At 41.4% G+C, this 23,938-nt stretch overlaps 1 protein-coding gene across 1 annotated transcript in view; it reads right to left on the bottom strand.

The window, feature by feature from the left end:
* The window catches only part of LRP1 (LDL receptor related protein 1), a 447,299-nt gene that overhangs the window by 114,401 nt on the left and 308,960 nt on the right, over nt 1-23,938 (bottom strand). The window contains exons 31-36 of the mRNA XM_040340947.1: nt 19,557-19,651; nt 6,288-6,437; nt 4,777-4,917; nt 3,947-4,072; nt 3,411-3,542; nt 755-889 (exon numbers count right to left, since the gene is read on the bottom strand). Coding sequence (XP_040196881.1) covers nt 755-889; nt 3,411-3,542; nt 3,947-4,072; nt 4,777-4,917; nt 6,288-6,437; nt 19,557-19,651 — 779 coding nt within the window. The remainder of the gene's footprint in view (nt 1-754; nt 890-3,410; nt 3,543-3,946; nt 4,073-4,776; nt 4,918-6,287; nt 6,438-19,556; nt 19,652-23,938) is intronic.

The following is a 23,938-nucleotide window of genomic DNA, read 5'->3' on the forward strand; positions in this document are numbered from 1 at the left end:
TTACCCTATAGATGGCACTGATTATGGTTTGTGTGGTATTTTTTATGAAATCAACTGTGGGCATGGAGTTGGGTGTATGGGATTGTACTGTGTTTTTTATTTTGTTTGTTTATTTTTTTTTGTGGTTGAACTGGATGGACTTGTGTCTTTTTTCAACCTAACTATGTAAATCCATACATGGGTATAGAGCTGCAAGATTCTGGCTAAAATGAGAATCACAATTTTTTTGCTTAGAAGATAGATCACGATTCTCTCACGATTATCACGGCGTAACATCTTTCACAGTAAACAAAAAAAATGGGCTAACTTTACTGTTTTTTTTTTTTTCATTCATTGAAGTGTATTTTCCCCCCCAAAAATGTATTTGAAAGACCACTGTGGTGCGGTGAACATTCAAGGCAGGTCAGTGTCAAAGAAATCAGGCTTTCTGTATGCGAGAGACAGCAAGGGGCCTAGGGTGGACATTTGGGGAAGGTTTCTCCTGCATTACAAACAGGTTAGCAAAAGGGGGGCCCATTTAAAGGCCTAATTTACAATTATAGCTGTAGTGCGCCTTTATTGCATGCTTCAATTCTATTTTCCTGTTATGCACACATGTTCTATGTACAAGTAACTCACATTCTAATAACGCCAACCTAAAAATGTATATTAATATCCAATGCAGAATTATATAGTCATTCCAGAAACTGTATATTATGTTAAGTGCAAAAACAGAACAATGCAGTAAGTATGAAATCATTCCCTTCAGTCTTACCAGCTATCCAGTCTACAGCAATGCCTTCAACTCTGCCAATGCCATTAGTAACAACATCTTCTCGCCAGGTCTGGTCTCGCTTGGCTCGACTGATGGTGCTGAGCCCCATGTCCACCCAGTAGATGGTGTCATTCTCTGGAAAAATATCAGGGATAAGTATTTGCACAGATTTGGGATGGAGTACATGACACTTCCTGTTTGTTAATTTGTTTTTATGATGATATTTGACGGTTTTAGAATATAAATATATATATACACACTACATACACACACTGTAAATATAAAACTTTTAATGAACATTCCCATATGAAGATTATTCCCAGACAGATACACTGTGCCCGATTTATAAAGGAGAGTGGATATTGCAATCTATTCTCCATTGGACATTTCAGCGTTTGCACCATGAAAAGCATTTGATTAGCAATTTATTAAATGCAGGCCATGGTGTGGAACCTGCATCGTTCTACAGATTAACCGCTTATTGCTGCAAACATAACTCAGTGATTGCAGGACAGGCAGGTCAGATAACTGACAGTTTATATGACTGGGCTCTCCGTCTCCTGGCTTTTTCTTTTCACGGTCATAAATGGCACTCCACCTGCTTTGAGGCACTGGTGCACTCTTTAAATGTGAATTTTGTTTTTCAAAGCAGCAATATGGCCACAGTAAGTGCCGGTTCACACTACCGCGACTTGGGATCCGACTTGGGTCGCGTGACATGAGAAATTCAATAGAAGTGAATAAGAGCCATCTTAATGTACACTACTGAAGTCGCTCTGACTTCAGAAAAGTTTTCCTGTACTACTGCAATCCAACTTCTAGGCAACTTGTACCTATAGATTTCAATGGAAGTTGCCTCCAAGTCAGATCTCTGTCTTATCTGAAGCAACTTTACAGTTAGAGAAAAAAGCTTACTCAGGCAAACCCTTCCCCCTTAAGTTGCGCTGTAAGTTGCTCCAAGTCACGCTGAAGTTGCCTTGCAAAGTCGCGCTGTAAGTCGGGTTGCCCCTGTGTAAACCGGCACTAAGGCAAATGTGCCGTTTTATCTATGGGGCACCATGTGTTATCTAAAGAGCTAGGACAACAGTACTTCCACCCTTTCAGGTAATTTCATCTCTCTTGAAAGCTCAGATAGAGAAGGGAGGAGTCGCTGCTTATTCCAGTGTGTGTTACCTTTGTCTTGAGCTATTGTGCTCAGTATCCAATGGGCTTTTTATAACAAAGAGGCAAAGAGCAGTACAAAACAAAAATATTTCATATTTAGCTAAATACTAAATATGTATAGGCTCATTATTCAGGAATATAGGAAATACATGGTGTCAAATAAAACGTTTCTTATGTAGACCTATGCAAATATCTATATGCAAATATCACACTATATGTTTTAATTGTTTCTTTTTTAAAAGTCTCCTGAAGACATTTTATATGAAACCAATAGCAAGGGTAAAACGAAATTTCTGGCCTCATAAAACGAACAGGAAATAGACAATAACTACAATATACTAATTTGTTTTTAATTATTAAAAAGGAATTATTTGAGCATCAGCTGTAGAGGGAAATATGGGGGTGGTAAAGAAGGTGTTCAAATTGGTGGCTATTAGCATTAGCCTGTGCTTCCACTCTTATTACAGTCAAGTCACAAATAGAGATCTGAGAACTGGGAGTATTTCTCATATGAGTAACTATAATGCTGCATACACACGATCGGTCAAACCGATGAGAACGGTCTGATGGACCGTTTTCATCGGACCAAACCATCGTGTGTGGGCCCCATCGGTTATTTATCCATAGGTTAAAAAAAAAGCAATCTTGTTTTAAATTTAACCGATGGATACCTAACCGATAGAACAAAACCGATCGTTTGTAGGCACGTCCATCGGTTAAAAATCCCTGCATGCTCAGAATCAAGTCGACGCATGCTTGGAAGCATTGAACTTCGTCGTGTTTTACGTCACCGTGTTCTGACACGATCGTTTTTTTAACCGATGGTGTGTAGGCACGACTGACCATCAATCAGCTTCATCGGTTAAACGAAACATTAATTCGGGTGCTGAACCTACAGAATAAGGTCTGTTATTCTCAAAGTACTTTTATTTTTCAGAACATAGTCAGCTTATGAGAACACCAACCCTTCTATGTAATATTCTTGGAAACTGTTATTGAGGGTATGTTTTCAACCTGTATACAATGTATACACAACTGTGTTACAGCTTTTCTTTGAACATGCTTTGATTGCAGCTATCAAAATTATTTTATTACATAAATGACAGGAAGCCAACAATGAGTTTTCTATTATAACAATTAACCCCATTTTACTGCTCCTGGCATTTAGCCCAGTTAGTTGTAGAGACAGTTCGTCCAATGATTTACTGCTTTAGTGGATCAAGTTTAATATCCAACCTCTTAATTTGATAGCTAGTGCTGCCATGATGTCCAAGAATGGTTTATGGTGTATTTTATCCACTGCCCTGACTCTTGAGCCAGAAATATAACTCACTGCCTGCACATCCCTGCTTCCTGAACAGAAACTACTTTTGGTTGTTAAAAATTTGTCTACTTTTGAAAGACGATGCAGTTACAAATCATGTGGGGAGATGAATGAGATGAGAGAAATGTATTCAAAGTGTATAAAAGTATGAAGGTAAGCCATTCTCACCTGCATGGAAATCCATTCCAACTGCCAGGGATGTGCCAGAAACGGGAACCAAAGCATCAGATTTATCTTGTGGATCCAAAGGAATTCCTCGTATGCCTTCATGCACAGAGTATAGCAGGAAGGAACCAACACCTGCAAGAGACAAAGCACTGTACATTACAGGTGGCTCAGCACAATTATAGAAACACAAGCAGTGGTAAAAAGCAGTGTGATTTGCAAATGTGTAATGCACTCCACTTGCACTGGGGTTCCAAGAAAGTGGTACAACATTAAAATTAATTAATAAATAAATATGTCAGCAGGACGACAGTCTGGTTACATGACCTGTTAAAGTCATGTGGCCAGTCTTTTCTTTAATCACAAAGCTCTTTTTGCAAGGGTTAAACAGGCTCTCTAGTTTTTATGAAAGCGATTCAAGCAATGCAAGAAATGTAAGCTTCAATGTGGAAGTGACATTTTGATTATCAGTGAAGAACAGTATTTACTTTATGCCATAGGAAATGGCCTCTGAATATGACAAAAAACCAGAGACTCACCCTCACAGGTCTGTTGACCACTCCTGAGGCTGTACCCTGCAGTGCACATGCATGATCTTGTTGTAGCAGAGGTTGGGAGGCACAGCTGAGAACAATCTCCATTGTTAACTGAACAATTGTTTGCACCTAAAAAGAGGGGATATATTATTTTACACAACCATACATTTTTGTGATCTGAGCACTTTCATATGGCAAGCGAAAATCTGTTTTTGCTGTTAACTTTAGAAAACTATATTCTACCTTCCACTCTTCCATGCTGCACTGGGCAATGGTTGAATGGATGGGAAAGTGTATTTATTATCAGCAAAAAAAAAGCTTCATTGTACCAGGAAAAAAAAGTACTTGGAACTTGGCATATTTACATATTGCTGTCAATTTACTAAAGCATACTGTATGCAGTATTTTGATTAACATGCTTTATGGACTCATTTTAACAAAAGCATATTTTTCATTTCACCAAGTATTTAAATCTCACAAATCTGCTGAATTTAGTGCATACAACTTTTTCAGTGTTCTGTATGCAAAATTCAATGTATGCAAAATTCAATGTACAAAGATTATTGCACTGGTTTGGTTCTCCTAAAACCAAAGATTCTCATAAATGTTAACAATGAGTTTCTTCGACCACAAGTTTTTTGAGGTGTTTTCTTCAAAGAACATAGACACTCCAGCTCAATAAAGAGAGGATTTCAATTTCTAAATGAATTTTTTTATAACAAAATGATCATGAGCTAAAACTAACAAAGGCATGTAACTAATGTGGGTTTTATTAGATAACATAAATGTTATTTAACGTCAGTGAATATCTTTACTTTTAAATGATCTCCTACCTTTCTGTATCTCTTCATCATACACCTTCATATGCATGACCTGGTTCGTGTTAAATCGTAGAACTTTTGGATCTGACCCATCTTTTTTATTACATGTTCCCATTTTGTCATATGCATGGTCTGCCCACCAAAGTTTGTCACCTACGTGAAAGAAAAAAGACCCCATCAACCTTGCTATTTATTTAACTGACAGGACAATAAAAACCCACAACACCTAATAAAATATCAGCTTTTATACTTCAATTCCACCATTAAAAAAATCTAAATTTGACTGGTAGCTCAGGGAACTTATTTTCTGAAATTTTTCCCCGGCAACAGATTACAGGTCTACTACGAATGAGAGGAGGATTTTTTTTTTTATACAATAGAAATGTTCATGACAGCATTTTATTGGCGATTACACCAGTCTTAAAAAAAAAATCATACAGAAGGCTTGAGAGAGAAAAGAGCCACCCCTATGTATTTTAATCCAATGCTCAAAAAAATAAATAAAAAAGCCCATTCTGCAGTCACCATTTCTCTTTATAAATATAGTTCAAGCTTTGGCATTGTGCTTTGATGAAAAGTCATTAACCCATAGCTCAACATCTCTAGGGTATGCACATTAGTGGATACAAAGCACAGTCAAATCCTTTCAAATCCCACAAAAATAATCCAACCTTCTTAACTGTGAAACCTTCCATAACTTACAGGTTAAACATATTCTAATGCATACACTTAAAGGGCTTGAACGCCCACGCTCCTTCAAATATTTTGAGAAAAAAGTGCTTGAGAGAAACAAAACGTCAGGCTTAATTTCTTCACTGTACACCATCATGATTGTCTCCAAACCCTCCCTCATACAAACATAAGTGGAGGCTGACCTCAACATCATTCATAAGGAAGATGATTGGAATCAAATTTGGGAAGCAACAAAATCCTCCCCTGTAAGCGAAGCAGCACTGGTAATGAACCTACAAAATGGTATTTAGTCTCAGCCAGCATAAACACGTTAATCCCCAATTACCTATCCATCTGCTTTTGAGGCTGTACAGAGCTTGTGGATACAGTATGTGGTGGTCCTGTCCAGTAGCTTAGGTTATCAAGACCAAAACATTTGAGATCTTAAATCAGCCTACTGGGTATCTATAGACCCCATGTTGGCACTCCTTAATTAACAGCCTCCAGATATCTCCAATGAACAATGCAGACTTCCACTCTGAGTGCTCACAGCAGACAAACTATAACCAAAACCAGGAAAAAAAAAAAAAAAAGCTTTGAATAGCCGAAACTAAATAGGAATATACATTACACAAATAGAATTCACAAAAAAATTTAGGCAAAACTGGAGAATAACGTTTCCAGATATACCCATGTTTGGAAACTCTGGTTTGATACAGCAACAAATACATTTACAATGATTATACTCCGTCACACTTATAACGAACCCAACAAACTGCTTGAACATACTCTTATTGTATGTTACCCATAACAACATAATTAAAAGCATTGAAAATAAAATAGTAATTTACCCATAATGGCCAGGGCTGTTGCCTTTCCCAAATAGGATTTCATGGTAAGCAGGTCTTCCCGTCCTTTGCCATTAAGATTACATCTGTTAATTGTACCTGCACCAGAACTGATCCAGTACAACTTTTTGTCAACATAGTCAATGGATAAGCCTGCAGGGAAGCAATGAAGAGTTAAAAAAAAATAACATTCACTGTAAATATACTCTGCACTCTAATAGGGCCATACATCTGGGAAACAACTAACAGAAAATGAAAATGCATAGGAAGCTTCCATTTCATTTGGTTACTGCTGTATGCATTATTTTTATGCACTTTTTTGTTAACCGTGCCAAGCTTCTACAGAAAGAAAACCTAAAAAAACAAAAAAAAAAAAACTCATATGCACCCAAAACACAAAAATATATTTTAGTATTATCTATAGAGGACCTACAGCTACAATAATGTTAGATGTATATAAGAAAAGATCAGCTATTTTTAAAATGTTATCAGTTTGTTAAAAAACGTGTTTTTGTGTATAGTTTGTAATGTTACCCATAAATGCTTAGTATATAAGTATTCAGAAGCTAGAACAAGCAATGACCAGTGAAGGACTGATGTAGATGGGCTGCACTTATTTATTTGTTTGCATTGCTGTAGGAGGTGGTTTGTTTTTGTTTTTTGTTTACCATACAGTTGATTGATGACAATCTAGAAAAAAAATCTGTGTAATGGATAATAGGTTTACATTATTGACAGCCCTCACAACTTATTACAATTGTAAACGATCACCTTGTAAAACAACCCATTCCGTCTCAATTAGAAATGAAAGGCAAAACATTTTTGTATAACTATAAAAAAAAAAAAAAAATTATAAATACTTTTTTTCCCCCTTTTTTTATATGCAATCACATTCCTTTTGTTCTCAGCTGACTAAGAGCTGGGGAGGAGAAGCAGCATCACACTGAGCTTGCCAGTGAATGGCTGTGCAGGGAAGGTGTGTCGGGACAAATCTGATCATTGGAGGAGAGCACACCAAGTTCCCAGCATAGCTAGAAAACCGATTTTAATAAGAAAGCAGAGGGAATGGCAGGAACACCAGGGATTTCACACAAAGGAAGCAAAAGAGAACAGGATATTTTCTCATACAAAGTATATGGTACAGTAGGCACATATCACGAATATGAAGTGTTGGAGTAACAAACGCATTAACTGCCTTCCCTACTCTGATGCTTTGCTTGCTTATCAGGAGCAGTGAGAGGAGAGCACTAGGAGTTTACACAGGACTAAGGATCTTCTCCTCACCCCCATGTAACAGTGCTGGGTACCTGAATTGCCATACACCAAGCACTAGCACGGTCACCAATAAAAGAGGGGAGTGAGTCGCATGCATCCCAAGCCCCAAATACTTAGTATTTCTCTTCCTTTAAGAAAACCCAGAGTGTCTCCCTAATTTCAGATCCTTTTTTCCAAGTATTTGAATGTTTTTATTTATTCTGACATGTTGGTTTTATATCTTTCACTTGGATGTTATAACTTGCACAACAAACTGTGATTATTTTCTATACCCACTGTACAGGGAGTGCAGAATTATTAGGCAAATTAGTATTTTGACCACATCATCCTCTTTATGTATGTTGTCTTACTCCAAGCTGTATAGGCTCGAAAGCCTACTACCAATTAAGCATATTAGGTGATGTGCATCTCTGTAATAAGGTGTGTGGTCTAATGACATCAACACCCTATATCAGGTGTGCATAATTATTAGTCAACTTCCTTTCCTTTGGCAAAATGGGTCAAAAGAAGGACTTGACAGGCTCAGAAAAGTCAAAAATAGTGAGATATCTTGCAGAGGGATGCAGCACTCTTAAAATTTCAAAGCTTCTGAAGCGTGATCATCGAACAATCAAGTGTTTCATTCAAAATAGTCAACAGGGTCACAAGAAGCGTGTGGAAAAACCAAGGCGCAAAATAACTGCCCATGAACTGAGAAAAGTCAAGCGTGCAGCTGCCAAGATGCCACTTGCCACCAGTTTGGCCATATTTCAGAGCTGCGACATCACTGGAGTGCCCAAAAGCACAAGGTGTGCAATACTCAGAGACATGGCCAAGGTAAGAAAGGCTGAAAGACGACCACCACTGAACAAGACACACAAGCTGAAACGTCAAGACTGGGCCAAGAAATATCTCAAGAATGATTTTTCTAAGGTTTTATGGACTGATGAAATGAGAGTGAGTCTTGATGGGCCAGATGGATGGGCCCGTGGCTGGATTGGTAAAGGGCAGAGAGCTCCAGTCCGACTAAGACGCCAGCAAGGTGGAGGTGGAGTACTGGTTTGGGCTGGTATCATCAAAGATGAGCTTGTGGGGCCTTTTTGGGTTGAGGATGGAGTCAAGCTCAACTCCCAGTCCTACTGCCAGTTTCTGGAAGACACCTTCTTCAAGCAGTGGTACAGGAAGAAGTCTGCATCCTTCAAGAAAAACATGATTTTCATGCAGGACAATGCTCCATCACACGCGTCCAAGTACTCCAAAGCGTGGCTGGCAAGAAAGGGTATAAAAGAAGAAAAACTAATGACATGGCCTCCTTGTTCACCTGATCTGAACCCCATTGAGAACCTGTGGTCCATCATCAAATGTGAGATTTACAAGGAGGGAAAACAGTACACCTCTCTGAACAGTGTCTGGGAGGCTGTGGTTGCTGCTGCACGCAATGATGATGGTGAACAGATCAAAACACTGACAGAATCCATGGATGGCAGGCTTTTGAGTGTCCTTGCAAAGAAAGGTGGCTATATTGGTCACTGATTTGTTTTTGTTTTGTTTTTGAATGTCAGAAATGTATATTTGTGAATGTTGAGATGTTATATTGGTTTCACTGGTATAAATAAATAATTGAAATGGGTATATATTTTTTTTTGGTTAAGTTGCCTAATAATTATGCACATCAATAGTCACCTGCACACACAGATATCCCCCTAAAATAGCTAAAACTAAAAACAAACTAAAAACTACTTCCAAAAATATTCAGCTTTGATATTAATGAGTTTTTTGGGTTCATTGACAACATGGTTGTTGTTCAATAATAAAATCAATCCTCAAAAATACAACTTGCCTAATAATTCTGCACTCCCTGTATATGGGACTTGGTTACATAGCTCTGTCAAACTGCATTTTCCTTGTTGTAGTTAAGCAATAAAGCCATGTCACTAGGAATAGAGATGGGCTAATGAAATGGGCTTTAGACGGTACAGGTAGATATAGTAAAAATACTATGGGTATATTTATTCATAAAAGTAGAACATTTACAGAACAAGAAATATACAAAACTTTGTGAACATGATATTATAATATCGGCCTATTATTCACAGCACATACATAGGAGAAATTTCATAAAAGTTGATACTAGTGCATGTATGTTAATAGAACAGAAATCATACAGCACCAGAAATGATATAAAAACTTTTAGATCCTTAGAACTGTATTGAATATGCGCGGAGTGATGGAGGTTGCTTTTACTCGCCAGGTTTCTATTCCTAGTTACATATTATCAGGACGTTGGCACACTGCTACATTGGCATTCACAGTGTTAGTCGCCCTGTGTTTTGTGCACTTTTTATAGCAAGACCCATCTATAAATAAAGCCATGTCATCTCCTGACCCCAACCTGTTACTGGACAGGGAAGGGGCCAAAATAGCTCTCCCCCTGTTCACTCTGCCTTCTCCTCCTGCCAGTAGATTTTAACTTTAGTCATAACATGTTCATACAGAACAACCTGTTTATCTCATAGAGCTGCCCCTTCCTTTTCCTGTCTGAGTGTCATTGAAAAGGGAATATAACAAGCTACTACAAAGTCAAATGCATTTACTTGCATTAGCTGCATTTACATATACTTTATTTTACAAGTAATCCAAAACTGCATTTACATGTGTTTTTATATCTGCCTATTGAGCATTTTTAGTAAACTAAAGCCCCGTACACCTGATCGGACCTTTGTCCGACCAAACTCACATCGGAATTCCATCGGAGTAAAAGAGAACATAACACGTTCTCCACCTAAACTCCGATGGAATTCATCGTAATATCCGATGGAAAAACTCAGATGGGCATACACACGGTCGGAATTTCCGATGGAAAAAGTCAGTTGTGTACGAGGCATATCTTGCTTCCAGTACCATATATTTTTTGCTAATGTGTAGGTCAGACAAACGGAATTCTTATTGGAGACCCAGAATGAAGAACTGGGTAAACCACCTAGAGAGAGTATGGGTAAGGTACCGAGAGAGGTCCTATTTCAGATATAAGAAGAAGAAGAAGTACATCACTGTACAGCATTAATATGCACTAATTAGTAAGTAAGGCACAAATGCTCTCATGCACATATGTAATTATGCCAGTGTACAGAAAAGTTGTTCTATCCATTAACACTTTCTACCGAATGTATTTATGTAAAGATTATAACACTTTAAGCATTAAAATAAATACAGACTCTCTTTCAATATGTCCATCAGTCATTCGTTTTCCAACTGCAATCTGATCATCAAAATATGTTTCTATAAATATCCAAGTGTACATATGTACATTTATAACAGAGGGAGAGAGATGGCATAGCCAGACATTTCCTGAACCAGATTATGGTGTCCGTGTATGAAGCAGTGAAGAGCGGTGATCCCACGAGAATCTCACGAGATTCCAGTATCAGGGGCCGTTCTCCACTGTTAAAAGCATTGGAAGATCACTTCACTCCTCCGAGGGTGAAGCGATCTTCTCGGCTTCATAAACAGGCACACAGGAGGAAAAAAAAATCACTGTGATAGCCGGAGAACGAAGCAGTGAATAGAATTCACTGCTTCATAAACGGACACCTATATCAGGAAAAAAAAAAGTGGGAGGATCCAACAAGCCATTTTTTTGCACTCGTGTACAGACAGCCGAAAAGTGTCTAATGATGATGGAGTTCTTATATAAAGAAGGCCCCTTGACCCCATAGGAAAATGGAGCCTTGACTGATGGGGCAAGGCTAGGAACTGGGAGTGGTTACATGCAATATGTAAAGTTGTGAAAAACGACTGGCTACTTTGATATGGGGTGAGGGGGTGGAGTCTGAACTCTAATTAAACTCCTCACTGAGGTAACTTATACGAGCTTTCAGGAACCGCAGCTTTTTTTTAAAAAAAAGTTCCCTGCCCTCCCGCCTTGTCTATGTTGTTTATCACAGCTTTCCCAGCAGTGTTTGACCTTGCCAGCATCAAAAAGTTGTCTTAATGGGCTATGCCCTTGATTGGAAGTTGGGTCTGTTTAAAGTCTGTCCAGACTAACAAGCCCCTCCATTGGTTCATGTTGTGCAGGACTTGTCCTTACTCCACGATATGCCAAGTATCATGGTGTTATTATGCATATGTAATTTGTAGCATGCTCATGCGATTTTGTGGATGCAATTTTTGTCATTCAGTATGCTTTATATTATATCACAAGGCATAATAAAATGCTCCTTGCTAAGACTTCTTTTTGTTATACACCTCTCATTGTAAGTCCTCAACCAACTCCCTCCTTTTGTGTTGGAACCTAATTAAGCAATACTGTATACTTTATATGCTTACTCCGTATGGTGATTGGCCTCATTTAAAGTCCCGCTGACCAAACTCTCTTTTTCCAGTACTCATGGTAAAAACAGGCCCTTTAGACAAGTTAATGTTCAACCGTACTCACAGTATAACTGTGGCTGGCACTGGTAAGTGTTTACGTTGGAAATTGTTTGTATTGAAACATTTTAATAAAGCTGTGGCCTTGCCCTTTCCAACTTAATTGGTCTATGTGTATTTTTGTGGGGGGCAGCGTCACTGAATGGTGGTGTTGGATCTGTAAGCCAATGTTCGTCAGCAGTCAAGACAACAATTTACAATTTTTATAGTAACCTGCTGGATCAAGTAATGTTCATCCTATGTTAATAGGCAAGAAATTGCATGTTTTGCAAACTAATATTCTTGGCGAAGGGCAGACAGACAATCTGTGATGCCTGCAAGGTTCTGTTTCCAAATCAATTATGTCAAATAGGACACCCCGAGCCTAATCCCAGGCAATAAATGAAGCATTGGTTCCTGCCAAGTCAAGATCAAGATTGCCCCCAGGCTTCAACTGTCCAGTGACACATTATCAGTGGACAGTAGCTGTTCTAACATTGGACAGGTAAAGTAGGTGGTTAACCCAGCCAAGAAAATCTCATAAACCTAAGCTGCAATAAAGAGATTTTTAATACAGCTTACCTGTAAAATCTTTTTCTTGGAGTACATCACGGGACACAGAGCGGCATTCATTACTATATGGGTTATATGGAGTACCTTCAGGTGTAGACACTGGCAATCTTCAAACAGGAAATGCCCCTCCCTATATAACCCCCTCCCATAGGAGGAGTACCTCAGTTTTGTAGCAAGCAGTATGCCTCCCAAAATGGTCCTCAAAAGAGGGGTGGGAGCTCTGTGTCCCGTGATGTACTCCAAGAAAAAGATTTTACAGGTAAGCTGTATTAAAAATCTCTTTTTCTTTATCGTTACATCACGGGACACAGAGCGGCATTCATTACTATATGGGATGTCCCAAAGCAATGCTTACAATGAGGGGAGGGAGAACATCTCCAAGACAAAAGGATTTAATTTAGAGATATACTCAAATCATAATAAATCCAACTTATTTGAGAAAAATAATCTTAAATTTTAAATTTAACTCAAAAAAAGAGGAGCCCCCGGAATCCGAGGGTCTCAAACTGCAGCCTGCAGCACTGCCTGCCCGAAGGCAGTATCAGTATTCCTTCTTACGTCCAACTTGTAGAATTTTGTAAACGTGTGGACAGAAGACCAGGTTGCCGCCTTGCAAACTTGAGCCATAGAGATCTGGTGGTGTGCTGCCCAGGAGGCGCCCATGGCTCTAGTAGAATGAGCCTTTAATGATACTGGAGGAGGCAACCCTTTCAAGCCGTAGGCCTGAGTGATTAATTGCTTAATCCACCTAGAAATGGTGGACTTTGCAGCTGCCTGCCCCTTCTTGGGCCCATCCGGTAGAATGAACAGCACATCTGTCTTCCGGATCTTCTTTGTAGCTTTAAGATAGGCCTTCATGGCCCTGACAATATCCAAGGTATGCAGCAACCCTTCCTTTCTGGAAGTAGGTTTAGGGAAGAAGGATGGTAATACCAAATCCTGGTTCAAATGAAAACTGGATATGACCTTCGGAAGGAAGGAAGGATGAGGGCGGAGAACGACCCTGTCCTTATGAAAAACAAGATATGGTTCCTTACAGGATAAGGCTGCCAGCTCCGAAACTCTTCTTGCGGAAACTATGGCAACCAAAAATACTAACTTCCTTGTCAGTAGAACCAAAGGAATATCAGCCAACGGCTCAAACGGTTGTTTCTGTAAACTTGACAGAACAAGATTTAAATCCCACGGACAAAGCGGGGATTTAACTGGAGGTCTAATACGTAAGACCCCTTGAAGGAAGGTTTTAACCAGCGAGTGGGTGGCCAGCGGCCGCTGAAACCACACTGACAGAGCAGAAATCTGTCCTTTGATTGTGCTTAATGCCAATCCTTTATCCACTCCTAGCTGGAGAAAACTTAATACTCTATCGATGGTAAATTTGCGAGAAAGCCATCGCTTGGACTCACACCAGCCTACATAGGCCTTCCAGACCCTGTAATAAATCACCCTAGAGACCGGTTTCCTGGCTCTGATTAGGGTAGAGATTACTTTCTGAGACAGACCTCTACCCCTGAGAATCAGGGATTCAGCTTCCAGGCCGTCAAATTTAGATGCCGTAAGGCAGGGTGGAGGATCGGACCTTGCGATAGCAGGTCTGGCCGTAGAGGAAGAGTCCAAGGGTCTCCCACTACCATCCTTAAGATTAGTGAGTACCATGCCCTTCTGGGCCATGCTGGAGCTACCAGGATGACTGGTATGTGCTCCACCCGGATCCTGCGCAGCAGGCGGGGTAGTAACTGGAGCGGGGGAAACGCATAAAGAAGTTTGAACTGATGCCAAGGGCAAACCAACGCATCGGTTCCGCAGGCCATCGGATCCCTTGAGCGGGACATGAACCTGTCTAGTTTCTTGTTGAGTCTCGATGCCATGATATCCACGTCCGGCACTCCCCATCTTTGGCAGAGTGCTTGAAAGACTTGTGGATGCAGAGACCATTCCCCCGGCCATAGAGTCTGGCGGCTTAAGAAGTCCGCCTGAAAGTTGTCCACTCCGGGAATGAATATTGCCGATATGCAGGGCACATGAGCCTCTGCCCATAGGAGAATCAAGCTCACTTCTCTCTGAGTGGCCTGACTCCTGGTCCCCCCTTGGTGATTTATGTATGCCACTGCCGTGGCATTGTCTGATTGAATTCTCACCGGGAGCCCCTGCAATTTCGACGTCCAAGCCCTGAGGGCTAGTCGAACAGCTCTGAGCTCCAAGATGTTGATGGGTAAAAGCTTCTCTGGCTTTGTCCAAATACCTTGGCGAGTGGAACCATCCACAATCGCTCCCCAGCCCGTCAGGCTGGCGTCTGTGGTCACTATCTTCCAAGCCACTGGGCTGAAAGACCTCCCCTTCAGTAGATTCTGAGGGTCTAACCACCAACACAGACTTTGTCGGACTCTTGATGAGAGAGGCAACGGGATATCCAAGGCCTGTGGCCTTCTGCTCCATGCTGACAGGATGGCTGCCTGCAGGATGCGAGTGTGGCTCTGGGCGTATGGCACCGCCTCGAAAGTAGCCACCATCTTGCCTAGTAATCTCATACATAGGCGAATAGTCGGTTCTTTCTTGCTTAGAACCAGTAGGATTAATTCCTTGATGGCTTTGACCTTCCTCAGAGGTAGGAACACCCCTTGTTGTTCTGTGTCTAATCTCATGCCGAGATATTCCAACTGCCTTGTGGGCTGGAATGCTGACTTCTCTCGATTTAGGACCCAGCCGAACCTCTCGAGGTATTGGACCGTGAGGGCCACTGCTCGTTCCAAGCCGGGAGACGAGTGGTCTATGACTAGGAGGTCGTCCAGGTATGCTAGGATCGTGACCCCTTGGATCCTTAGCTTGGCTAGGATTGGAGCTAGAACCTTCGTGAACACCCGGGGGGCCGTAGCCAACCCGAAGGGAAGTGTCACGAATTGGAAATGACGCGAAGCCACCATAAAGCGTAGATATCTTTGATGTGGCTGATAAATTGGAACATGAAGGTAGGCATCCTTTATGTCTATGGACGCCATGAAGTCGTCCTTTTGGAGTGTGGCAGCTGCTGACCGCACGGATTCCATCCGAAATGAGCGGATTTTTAAGTATGCATTTACCATCTTTAGGTCCAAAATTGGCCTGACATCTCCATTGGGCTTTGGGATGATGAATAGGTTGGAGTAGAAACCCAGCCCCTGTTCCAGGACTGGTACCTCCACTATCACTTCCTGGGAAAGTAGATGATCTAGAGCCGACTTTAATGCGGCTCCTTTCTCCAGATCGTTTGGAATCCTCGACTCCTGGAAATGAGGAGGAGGAAACCTTAGGAATTCTAGCTTGTAGCCTGTGGCCACGGAAGACCGTACCCACTCGTCGGGAATGCTGGCTTCCCAAATCTCCGAAAAGAGTCGCAGCCTTCCCCCCACCTTCGTGGGTGGGGGCGCCCCTTCATGAGGTAGACTTGGGGGCTGGTTTTGCCGGCTTGCGAAACCACTGCCTCTTGCCCCTAACAGCCTGTCCTCTTGATCTGCTGTTGAAGCCGAAGTTTGTTCTTGCAGGAGGCCGTCGATACTGCTTGGCATTAGAGGGCCCCTGCCCAGGGGAGGACTGTCGTTTAAACGCAGGCCCCTGAACCCTCTTCTTAGTTGGCAAGAGAGTACTCTTGCCGTTTGAAATGGTCTGAATGTATTTATCTAAGTCCTCTCCGAAGAGCCGTCCTCCATGGAAGGGAAACCCTGCCAGGAGCTTCTTGCATGGGGGCTCAGCCTCCCAGCTTTTTAACCATAAGAGTCTTCTCATATGGATAAGGGATAATGATAAACGTGACGCTTGTTGGATAGAATCCTTGATTGCGTCTACCGTAAAACATATGGCTTTAGGGACATCCGAAAATTCTTCTGCCTGCTCGGCAGGAATAAGTTCAAGCATTTGTTTAAATTGATCCGATAAAGCTTGAGCGACTCCAATCGCAGCCACGGCTGGCTGTACTACTGCCCCTGCAGAAGTGAAGGAGTTCTTAAGTAGGGCTTCCAAGCGTCTATCAACTGGATCTTTGAAAACCTGTACGTTTTCTACAGGACATGTTAACGATTTGTTAACACATGAGATGGCTGCGTCTACTGCAGGAGAAGCCCATTTCTTGGAAAACTTTTCTTCCATAGGATATAAGACAGAAAATTTCTTAGGTGGAAAGAAAACCTTGTCTGGTTTGTTCCACTCTTGGAACAAGACTCCCTCTAAGAGAGGATGGATCGGAAACACAGCCCTGCTTTGAGGCGCCCTCAGTGAGCCCAAAGCTGAAACCGTCGATACCTGGAGATCTGGTACAGGCAGGTTGAATGCCTTATGGACCAAGTCCGTCAAGCCCTGAATCCACCAGCTCTCCCTCAGGGAGACTGCCCCAGACTCCTCTGTATCCGGATCTTCGATCCCTGAACCTACTTGGTCTCTGTCCAAGAGGTCGTCCAATTCCCCAGAGGAAAGGACCTCCTCTTCCGAGGGTCCGCGCACGGGTGTCGGAGATCTATTCCGCTTACTACCCCGCATGGCTGCGGCTATCATTTCTCCCATGCTTCTCCGCATCTCATTTAAAGAGGCGAGTAACACCTCTTCCGTGACCACCTTAGGGTTGGGTTGACTCGCGTCAGCTCTAGCCCCAGACCCCGATGGCCCAACGGCTCCCTGTGGGGAAAGCAGCGGCATAGCTCTATCCGAGACCTCAGACTCTGCGGGGGAATCCCCACCTTTTGTACCCTCTGATCTTGATGCCATGGTACAATACCGAGGTACACCTGCTACTTATTGGTACCTGGGACTTATAATAGTTAAATGCCCAAACACCTGTTTGGGGAATAAAAAATGTTTCCTCTACCCTAGATGACACTTTTTTTTTTTTTTTTTTTTTTTTCAAAGAAAAACTTTTCTTTTTTTTTTTTTTTTTTTTTTTTCAATCTAGGCAAGAAAAAACATTCTATCCCCCTGAGTAGTATTGCCAAAGAAAAGACTATGAGATGGAAAAGAAAACCAGCCTATTCCTAGGCTAAACCACAATCTTCTGAAGACTGTAGTATTCTTTCTGGCCACTGTGTGTCCTCAGCGCCCCGTGCTTCCCTCCAGTCCTTCCTCCCTTAAGCCAGAGAAATGAATGAGCTGTGGCATCTAAGGAAGGGCCGCCCCTTCCTTTAAACCACTGACCCGCCCTTCCCCCCCAGCTAAAACGGCGCCAAATGCGTCTATAACACGTGCACGCGCACCGCGCGCGCGCCCGCGACGGGGGGGGGGGGGGGTTGGGAGGAAGGGCCTCTCTGTTCCTGCAGCCGCAGGCCTGTGAACACACGAGGAGGTCAGCGTTTTGCCTGCCTTGCAGGCATGAGGGAGAGGACTGGATAGAGCATCGCCTGGAGGCTTGCAGGTAAGCATAGCTCTCTGACACACACATACACTTGTACATAAAAGGCCCCACTCACAGCTTTTACAACACTACCAGGGAGGTCACCTTTTATGGGGAACTATAACATATAGAGCCATCCTATCTTCATGATATGTGACTGGTTTGCCAGATGCAATGCATAACCTTTAGGCATGTCCCCTGTGACCTCCCAGAAAAAACTTGCTAAGAGCCAAGCCCCGCAGGTTTTTCCCCTTACTTACCTGCTCCATGCCGCAGGACTTTGCCAAGCAAGAGGTCCAATCTTCCCCCATCTCCGTGGGGATGTCTAGACCTTCAGGCCCTGGGAACCTTCTTCTTCCATGAAGGATCCACTGTCCTGGGCCCATACAGCACCCTGGCAAACAGAAAACATTAGGCGCCCCAAAGGTTTCTAAGTTCTGGGCCCAGGGTCCAGCTCTCTTAAAAAGAAAGCATTATGGGCTATACCCCAAGGGTTTGGGGTCCGGTTACTGACCACTTTAGCGCGCAGGCTTTTTTGGACAGAACCGGTAGCTCACCTAATCCCAAGGATGCGGAGGCAAGCTAAACCATGACTAACACCTAAGACACTGGCGTAAAAACTGAGGTACTCCTCCTATGGGAGGGGGTTATATAGGGAGGGGCATTTCCTGTTTGAAGATTGCCAGTGTCTACACCTGAAGGTACTCCATATAACCCATATAGTAATGAATGCCGCTCTGTGTCCCGTGATGTAACGATAAAGAAAAATATATTTAAGTAATTTTAAAAAGTGTTAAATGTTTAGCTTTCAATAAAATGATTCTTGGTGCCATGAAGGTCCTTGTCTTGCACTTGCTGTTACAGAGTCATTTTACCCAGTCACATGCTTTTCTAATGGAGTATAAAAAGGGCTCACGAAAATTGCACAGGCAAGTTCCACGTGCAGAAATGATCTGAATGCATGTAGACAGGAAGCAACTGCATATGGGCAGCAGGAGACAAGCCGTGCTGATAGGCACCACACAATGACTTTACTTTATATATAAGTGTAACCCCCCTGAGACTTTTTTACATATAGTTAAGCCTATAATAAGCCTCACCTATATGTACTGAAAATATCTCCTAAACGTGCGCCGTTTAGGAGATATTTAACTTGTAGTGTGCCGATGAGGTCATCGGCGCATGCGCAGTGAATAAACGACCCTCTGTGTCGATTCTTTCCCAGCGTGTGCCGTGACTGGTGACTCTCACACGCATGCACAGGAGTGACGCCCCGGAAGAAAGAGGGCGGAGATGGATGCTTCCTTCAGCGGGGATAGTGTGGACATTCCAGGCTTTGTTTGCAGTCAAGTGCCACATAATGGGCTAGTACGCGATGCATACTAGCCCATTATGCTTTTACTTTGCAGGTGAATAAAGAGGAAGTAAAACCCATCAGGGTTTACTTCCTTTTAATGACAAGAGGCTGCTTAACACATCACAATGCTGTGAAGAAACCCAAAATTTTAAAATAAAAAAGTAGCACGTGCAAACATTTAAATAAGGCTGTATGCTCTGGCCAGCTGTAAAAGCTAAACCCATTCTAGTGAGAAGCATGGCAGCAGATGTTACATTAAATCTGCACACAAGTGAGAGCAGGAAGCATACAAGCGTGGATGAGGTAGTTATATACGGTAAAAATCTCTTACCAACTGGTCCCTTCTGATCGGTGAACAGGATTTGACGCTCTGTGCCATCCATGTTTGCCATGCTGATATTGTCACCATCTGTCCAATACATCTTCCTGGAAAAAACAAACTGAATATTAAAGTTCTGACTAACTGCAGTGTGTGCCCAGTGCAAGACATGATTCACCCCGAGGCAATTACCTCACATGAACTTATCCGTAACGCCAATGCAAAATATTTAGGAATATGGCTATTCTCTATAGAAAGATTGCAGTGGTAGTACAATGATGCTTGCTTAGAGGAGATAGGAAGATGATGAAACTATTAGGAACCACAGATATGACTGAAGTTGCAGTAATATAGGACTGCATTGTGGCTCATTGTTTTCAGATGTTATTTGTCTTTTTATAAAAAGAAAGTAATTATAAGGGCTCAGTCAATAAATACATCGCAAAATAGCGATAAAAATGTACACACTGCAGTATATGATATAAACTGTTCTTTTTTTATAAATTCTTTATTTTTAAATATTTTCTTTCACAAAGATAGTAGAACAACATTTCATATAGTACCGCTATACAAAGATTCTATTATTTTACTCAGAACATCTTCTCTTTGTTTTCATTGCTTACTCTGAACAAACCATCAGGATCACAACTACTGAGGCAATAATAAAAAATATATATGTATACAAATGGTCATCAACATTCCTCCTCCCTACTTCCTCTTTCCCCACAGTTGTAACCATAGCCGGTAATTGTATCCTTTTTACTTTTATCTTTGTTGGTTTCATTTTTATTAACCCGGAACCCCCCCTGGTTATCCCACCTCCCTTCGATATAAACTGTTCTGAGTGGCTGCTATACTTTGGTCAACTCCTACACTACTGGATTCATCTCACTGTGAATCAAAGATCGAAGATCAACTGGTGTGCTAGAAATCTAGTAAAAGAAACACAAATCCTCTGCTCATCCAAGCTACTAACTAAACTTGGGTCACTTCCTGACTAACAGGGTGCCCCCTTTAATAGTTTTCCTACAACAAGCACATGTACGGAGGTATTTTACTGCATTGCTAACTATATAGTCAAATATCTTATTGACAATAGATACAAGTCTCATATTTTCACATTTTTGCGGTCTCCTTTCCTTCCTAGTAAAAAACATCTCAATTCATGATCAGGGCCCCTTCCTATCTGACACATGCAGTTACCCACATGTGTTAGTTTTGAATAGATTTTAGATTAGATTGTTAGATTTTTTTTTTTGTATGTTCGTTTTTGTTCTCACAATCGTTGGGGTTATATATTCTCTGAAATTCTTTTCTATATAGACACACCAGTGGTTTATCCTATGTGCTCCATTTCCCAGTGGGCTGCCTTTTGTGCTCCGATGCCCGCCCAGGGGGTTCTTTGCGCACAGATACTTTGGTACTAAGGTACATTTCATGTAAAGAGTGCACCTGTATATAATATAATGTTTGTTCTGTATAAAGTTTAATTATCATTGTTCTTTTTTAGATAACTACTATAATGTTTTCATGTGTCCTGATGAAGCAATTCTTGCGAAATGTGTTGACACGAGGACCAATAATCAGCGCTATAATTTATGACGCATATCAACAATTGCTGTATGAATATATACAATATGGTTTACTCTATCCATAAGCACAACTACATTACTGATTCTTAACTATTAATTTGCATACATGTGGTTTCTCTTTTTTAAATATGATGTATAATACAATTTCATGACTTTATATATGGTTCCTACTCTCCATGTTTGCACTATATAGTAAATTCTCAATTTTTTATTTTTCTCCAACCTTAAAGCTGAACTGCTGAATTTTTTCTTTGCCTTGCACTCTGTTAAATAAATAAGAATACAAGGCATTTTTGTGAATGGACAAGGAGGCAGGAGGGGGAGAATGAACAGGATCTCCACTTGTCCATTCACAGAATACAAGGCTATTTTGTGAATGTGTAAGGCGAGGGGGAAATAAGGGGGTGGGGGTGGGGATAGACATAATCCTTCACTGTTGCAGCTCTTCATCAGCACTGGAAAAATAAGGCTGCCTGCAGATTCCAGAGTCAGCGAAACTATGAGTTTGAAACTGCACAGCATGGATGAAGACCTACAATTATCATAATTCGAGGTAACTGACTTTTAAACAGCACAAGACAAAATATATTTTTTCTTGGTGATCAACTTTAAACTCATTGGGTCCTAGACTGTCTCCTCCAAGAAAGGGTGAAGAAAGAATGCCAAGATCTTATTTACAGTTAAGGGTCCCAAAAGCGGATCATTCGTTCTTGGTGCTATAACTTTGGTTGTCACCATTGAGTAATTATTAGCATTTTAGGTAAGTAAAAACTGGTAAGAGAGTTAAGCACGTCTTGGATTATGCAATTTTCTTTCCTTCACCCATGGGTTGAAGGAAAGAAAAACACTTGATTCCCCCATCAACACTGTGTGTAAATCCTTCCTAAAGTGCTATTGTATTCTGAAAGCAGGAGGTTTTCCTGCCATCAGAATACAATGATTTTCAGTGCAACCAGCCTGCCCATAAACTGAGCCAAAATCAGCCAGGTCCTGCTAAACTGGCTGAATTTTGATCCTTCTATGGTCAGACTTAGGGTGAGAAGTAATTATGTTCAGGACTACACTAGGGGCTACAGGGTAGGTGGACGTTAAGGGCTTAACTTAGGTTTAAGGCATGTGTTCACAATTATGGCAATTGAAGTTAATTTGTATAGGTGGTAAGGTGTATATAAATGCAAAACTTGTTTTTAGTTTTGAGTGGAATAGGGGTAGAACCTATGCCAGAATTTCATTTACAGTAAAACCTTGGCTTGAGAATAATTTGGTTTGAGAGCGTTTTGCAAGACAAGCAAAATATTTAAATACATTTTTACTTGATATACAAGCGATGTCTTGATATACAAGTAGCCTCACGTCACAACGGAGTATAAAAGTTGCTAAGTCTAGCAAAATCTTTACATTTAATGAAGGTTTCTGTAACAAATTATGTTCGCAATCCAAGGTTTTACTGTATGTCCATGTTCCCAATGGGGAGATTTCCCCTCTCTATGTGTGCTAGTGACTAATGTCACCTGAACTGAAAATAACTGAAAATAAGGCAACAGCCTAAATTCTGAGTTGTTACCAGAACAGGAATAGAGAAATCTTCTGATGCTCCAATTACAGCTTCTTAAAGCGGAGCTCCACCCGAATCGCAACATAATCTCAATATTACAGTTGCTCCTAAACATTGCCCAAACTGAGATTTTTTTTAATAAATGTACAGTACCAGATATAATATAGCTCCTTCCGGTCTGCAGCCTTCGGGTTTTTCTCGGGAATTTCCTCATTTCCTGCACGGCGCAGTGTGTTCTGGGAGCTTGAGTCATAGCTCCCTTGTGATCGCGCGATTCACTTGTAGTCCGTTTCTAATGAGCTGTATTGGTCTATGAGGCTGGGTTAACATCAGGGGCGGTAATGCCTGCCGTTGTCACAGCAACAGAGACGCTGACGCCGCTGCGAGCGCGCAACCAAGAAGTCCCTGCTCGTGGGATTCTAATGCCCACACTTAAATGGCAACGGCGGACCGAAGGGAATAGAAGTGTATATTCCAGACAGAAACAGAGTGGCGTGGACATTGGACACGAGAAATGTGAGTTTTTTGAAGTCTTGCTATTGGCTATTTAACTCCCCCCCAAAAAAAAACTTATTTGCATGGGAGATCCGCTTTAAGAAGGGATTTCCTTTATTTTGGAGAGATCTCTTCTTACTTCCTGCTGAGTTTACAGGACATTAAGGCAATTCTCTCAAGGCTGGCAACAAAACCTGGCAAGATGTTGACCTTTCTCTACTCGATCCAAATAATAAAAAAAATGTCTAGGCTTTAGATATACTTTAATGATCTCTTTCAAGTTAGTGTTAGCGGAGATTCGCTTTTTCTTGGAATCAAGAATCCAGCACTGAAATCTACCAGTGCCAGGCTCCTAATGCTAAGAACCCAAGGCCAATAAGAGCCACAAGGTTCTTCATGCAATTTTTATGCTCCTGCTAATAATAGAATAGTCTTACTTCGTATTGTGTGCTACCTTCTTCTCTCTAATAGTCCGAGACAAGTTCACTGAGTTCATTATCGATTACTCATAACTTTGGAGAAAAAGAACATGCAATGGCATTGCTCACCATTCCCGCAATCTTATTTCTGCCACAATAAATAGCAGATCCTGTTATCAAGAATGCAGATTGCTGCCCATTCATACAAACCTTTCATTGTTTATCAATGCAAAACACATTCTTTCCCCAAATGCCTAGTGTGCACACCTATTCAGCCAAATAAGCCCAGCAGCTGGACTACATTAATATCAGGTTTCTGCATGTTAACTGGTG

This window comes from Rana temporaria, chromosome 2 (assembly GCF_905171775.1).
Source record: "Rana temporaria chromosome 2, aRanTem1.1, whole genome shotgun sequence".
NCBI classification, from domain to species: Eukaryota; Metazoa; Chordata; class Amphibia; order Anura; family Ranidae; genus Rana; species Rana temporaria.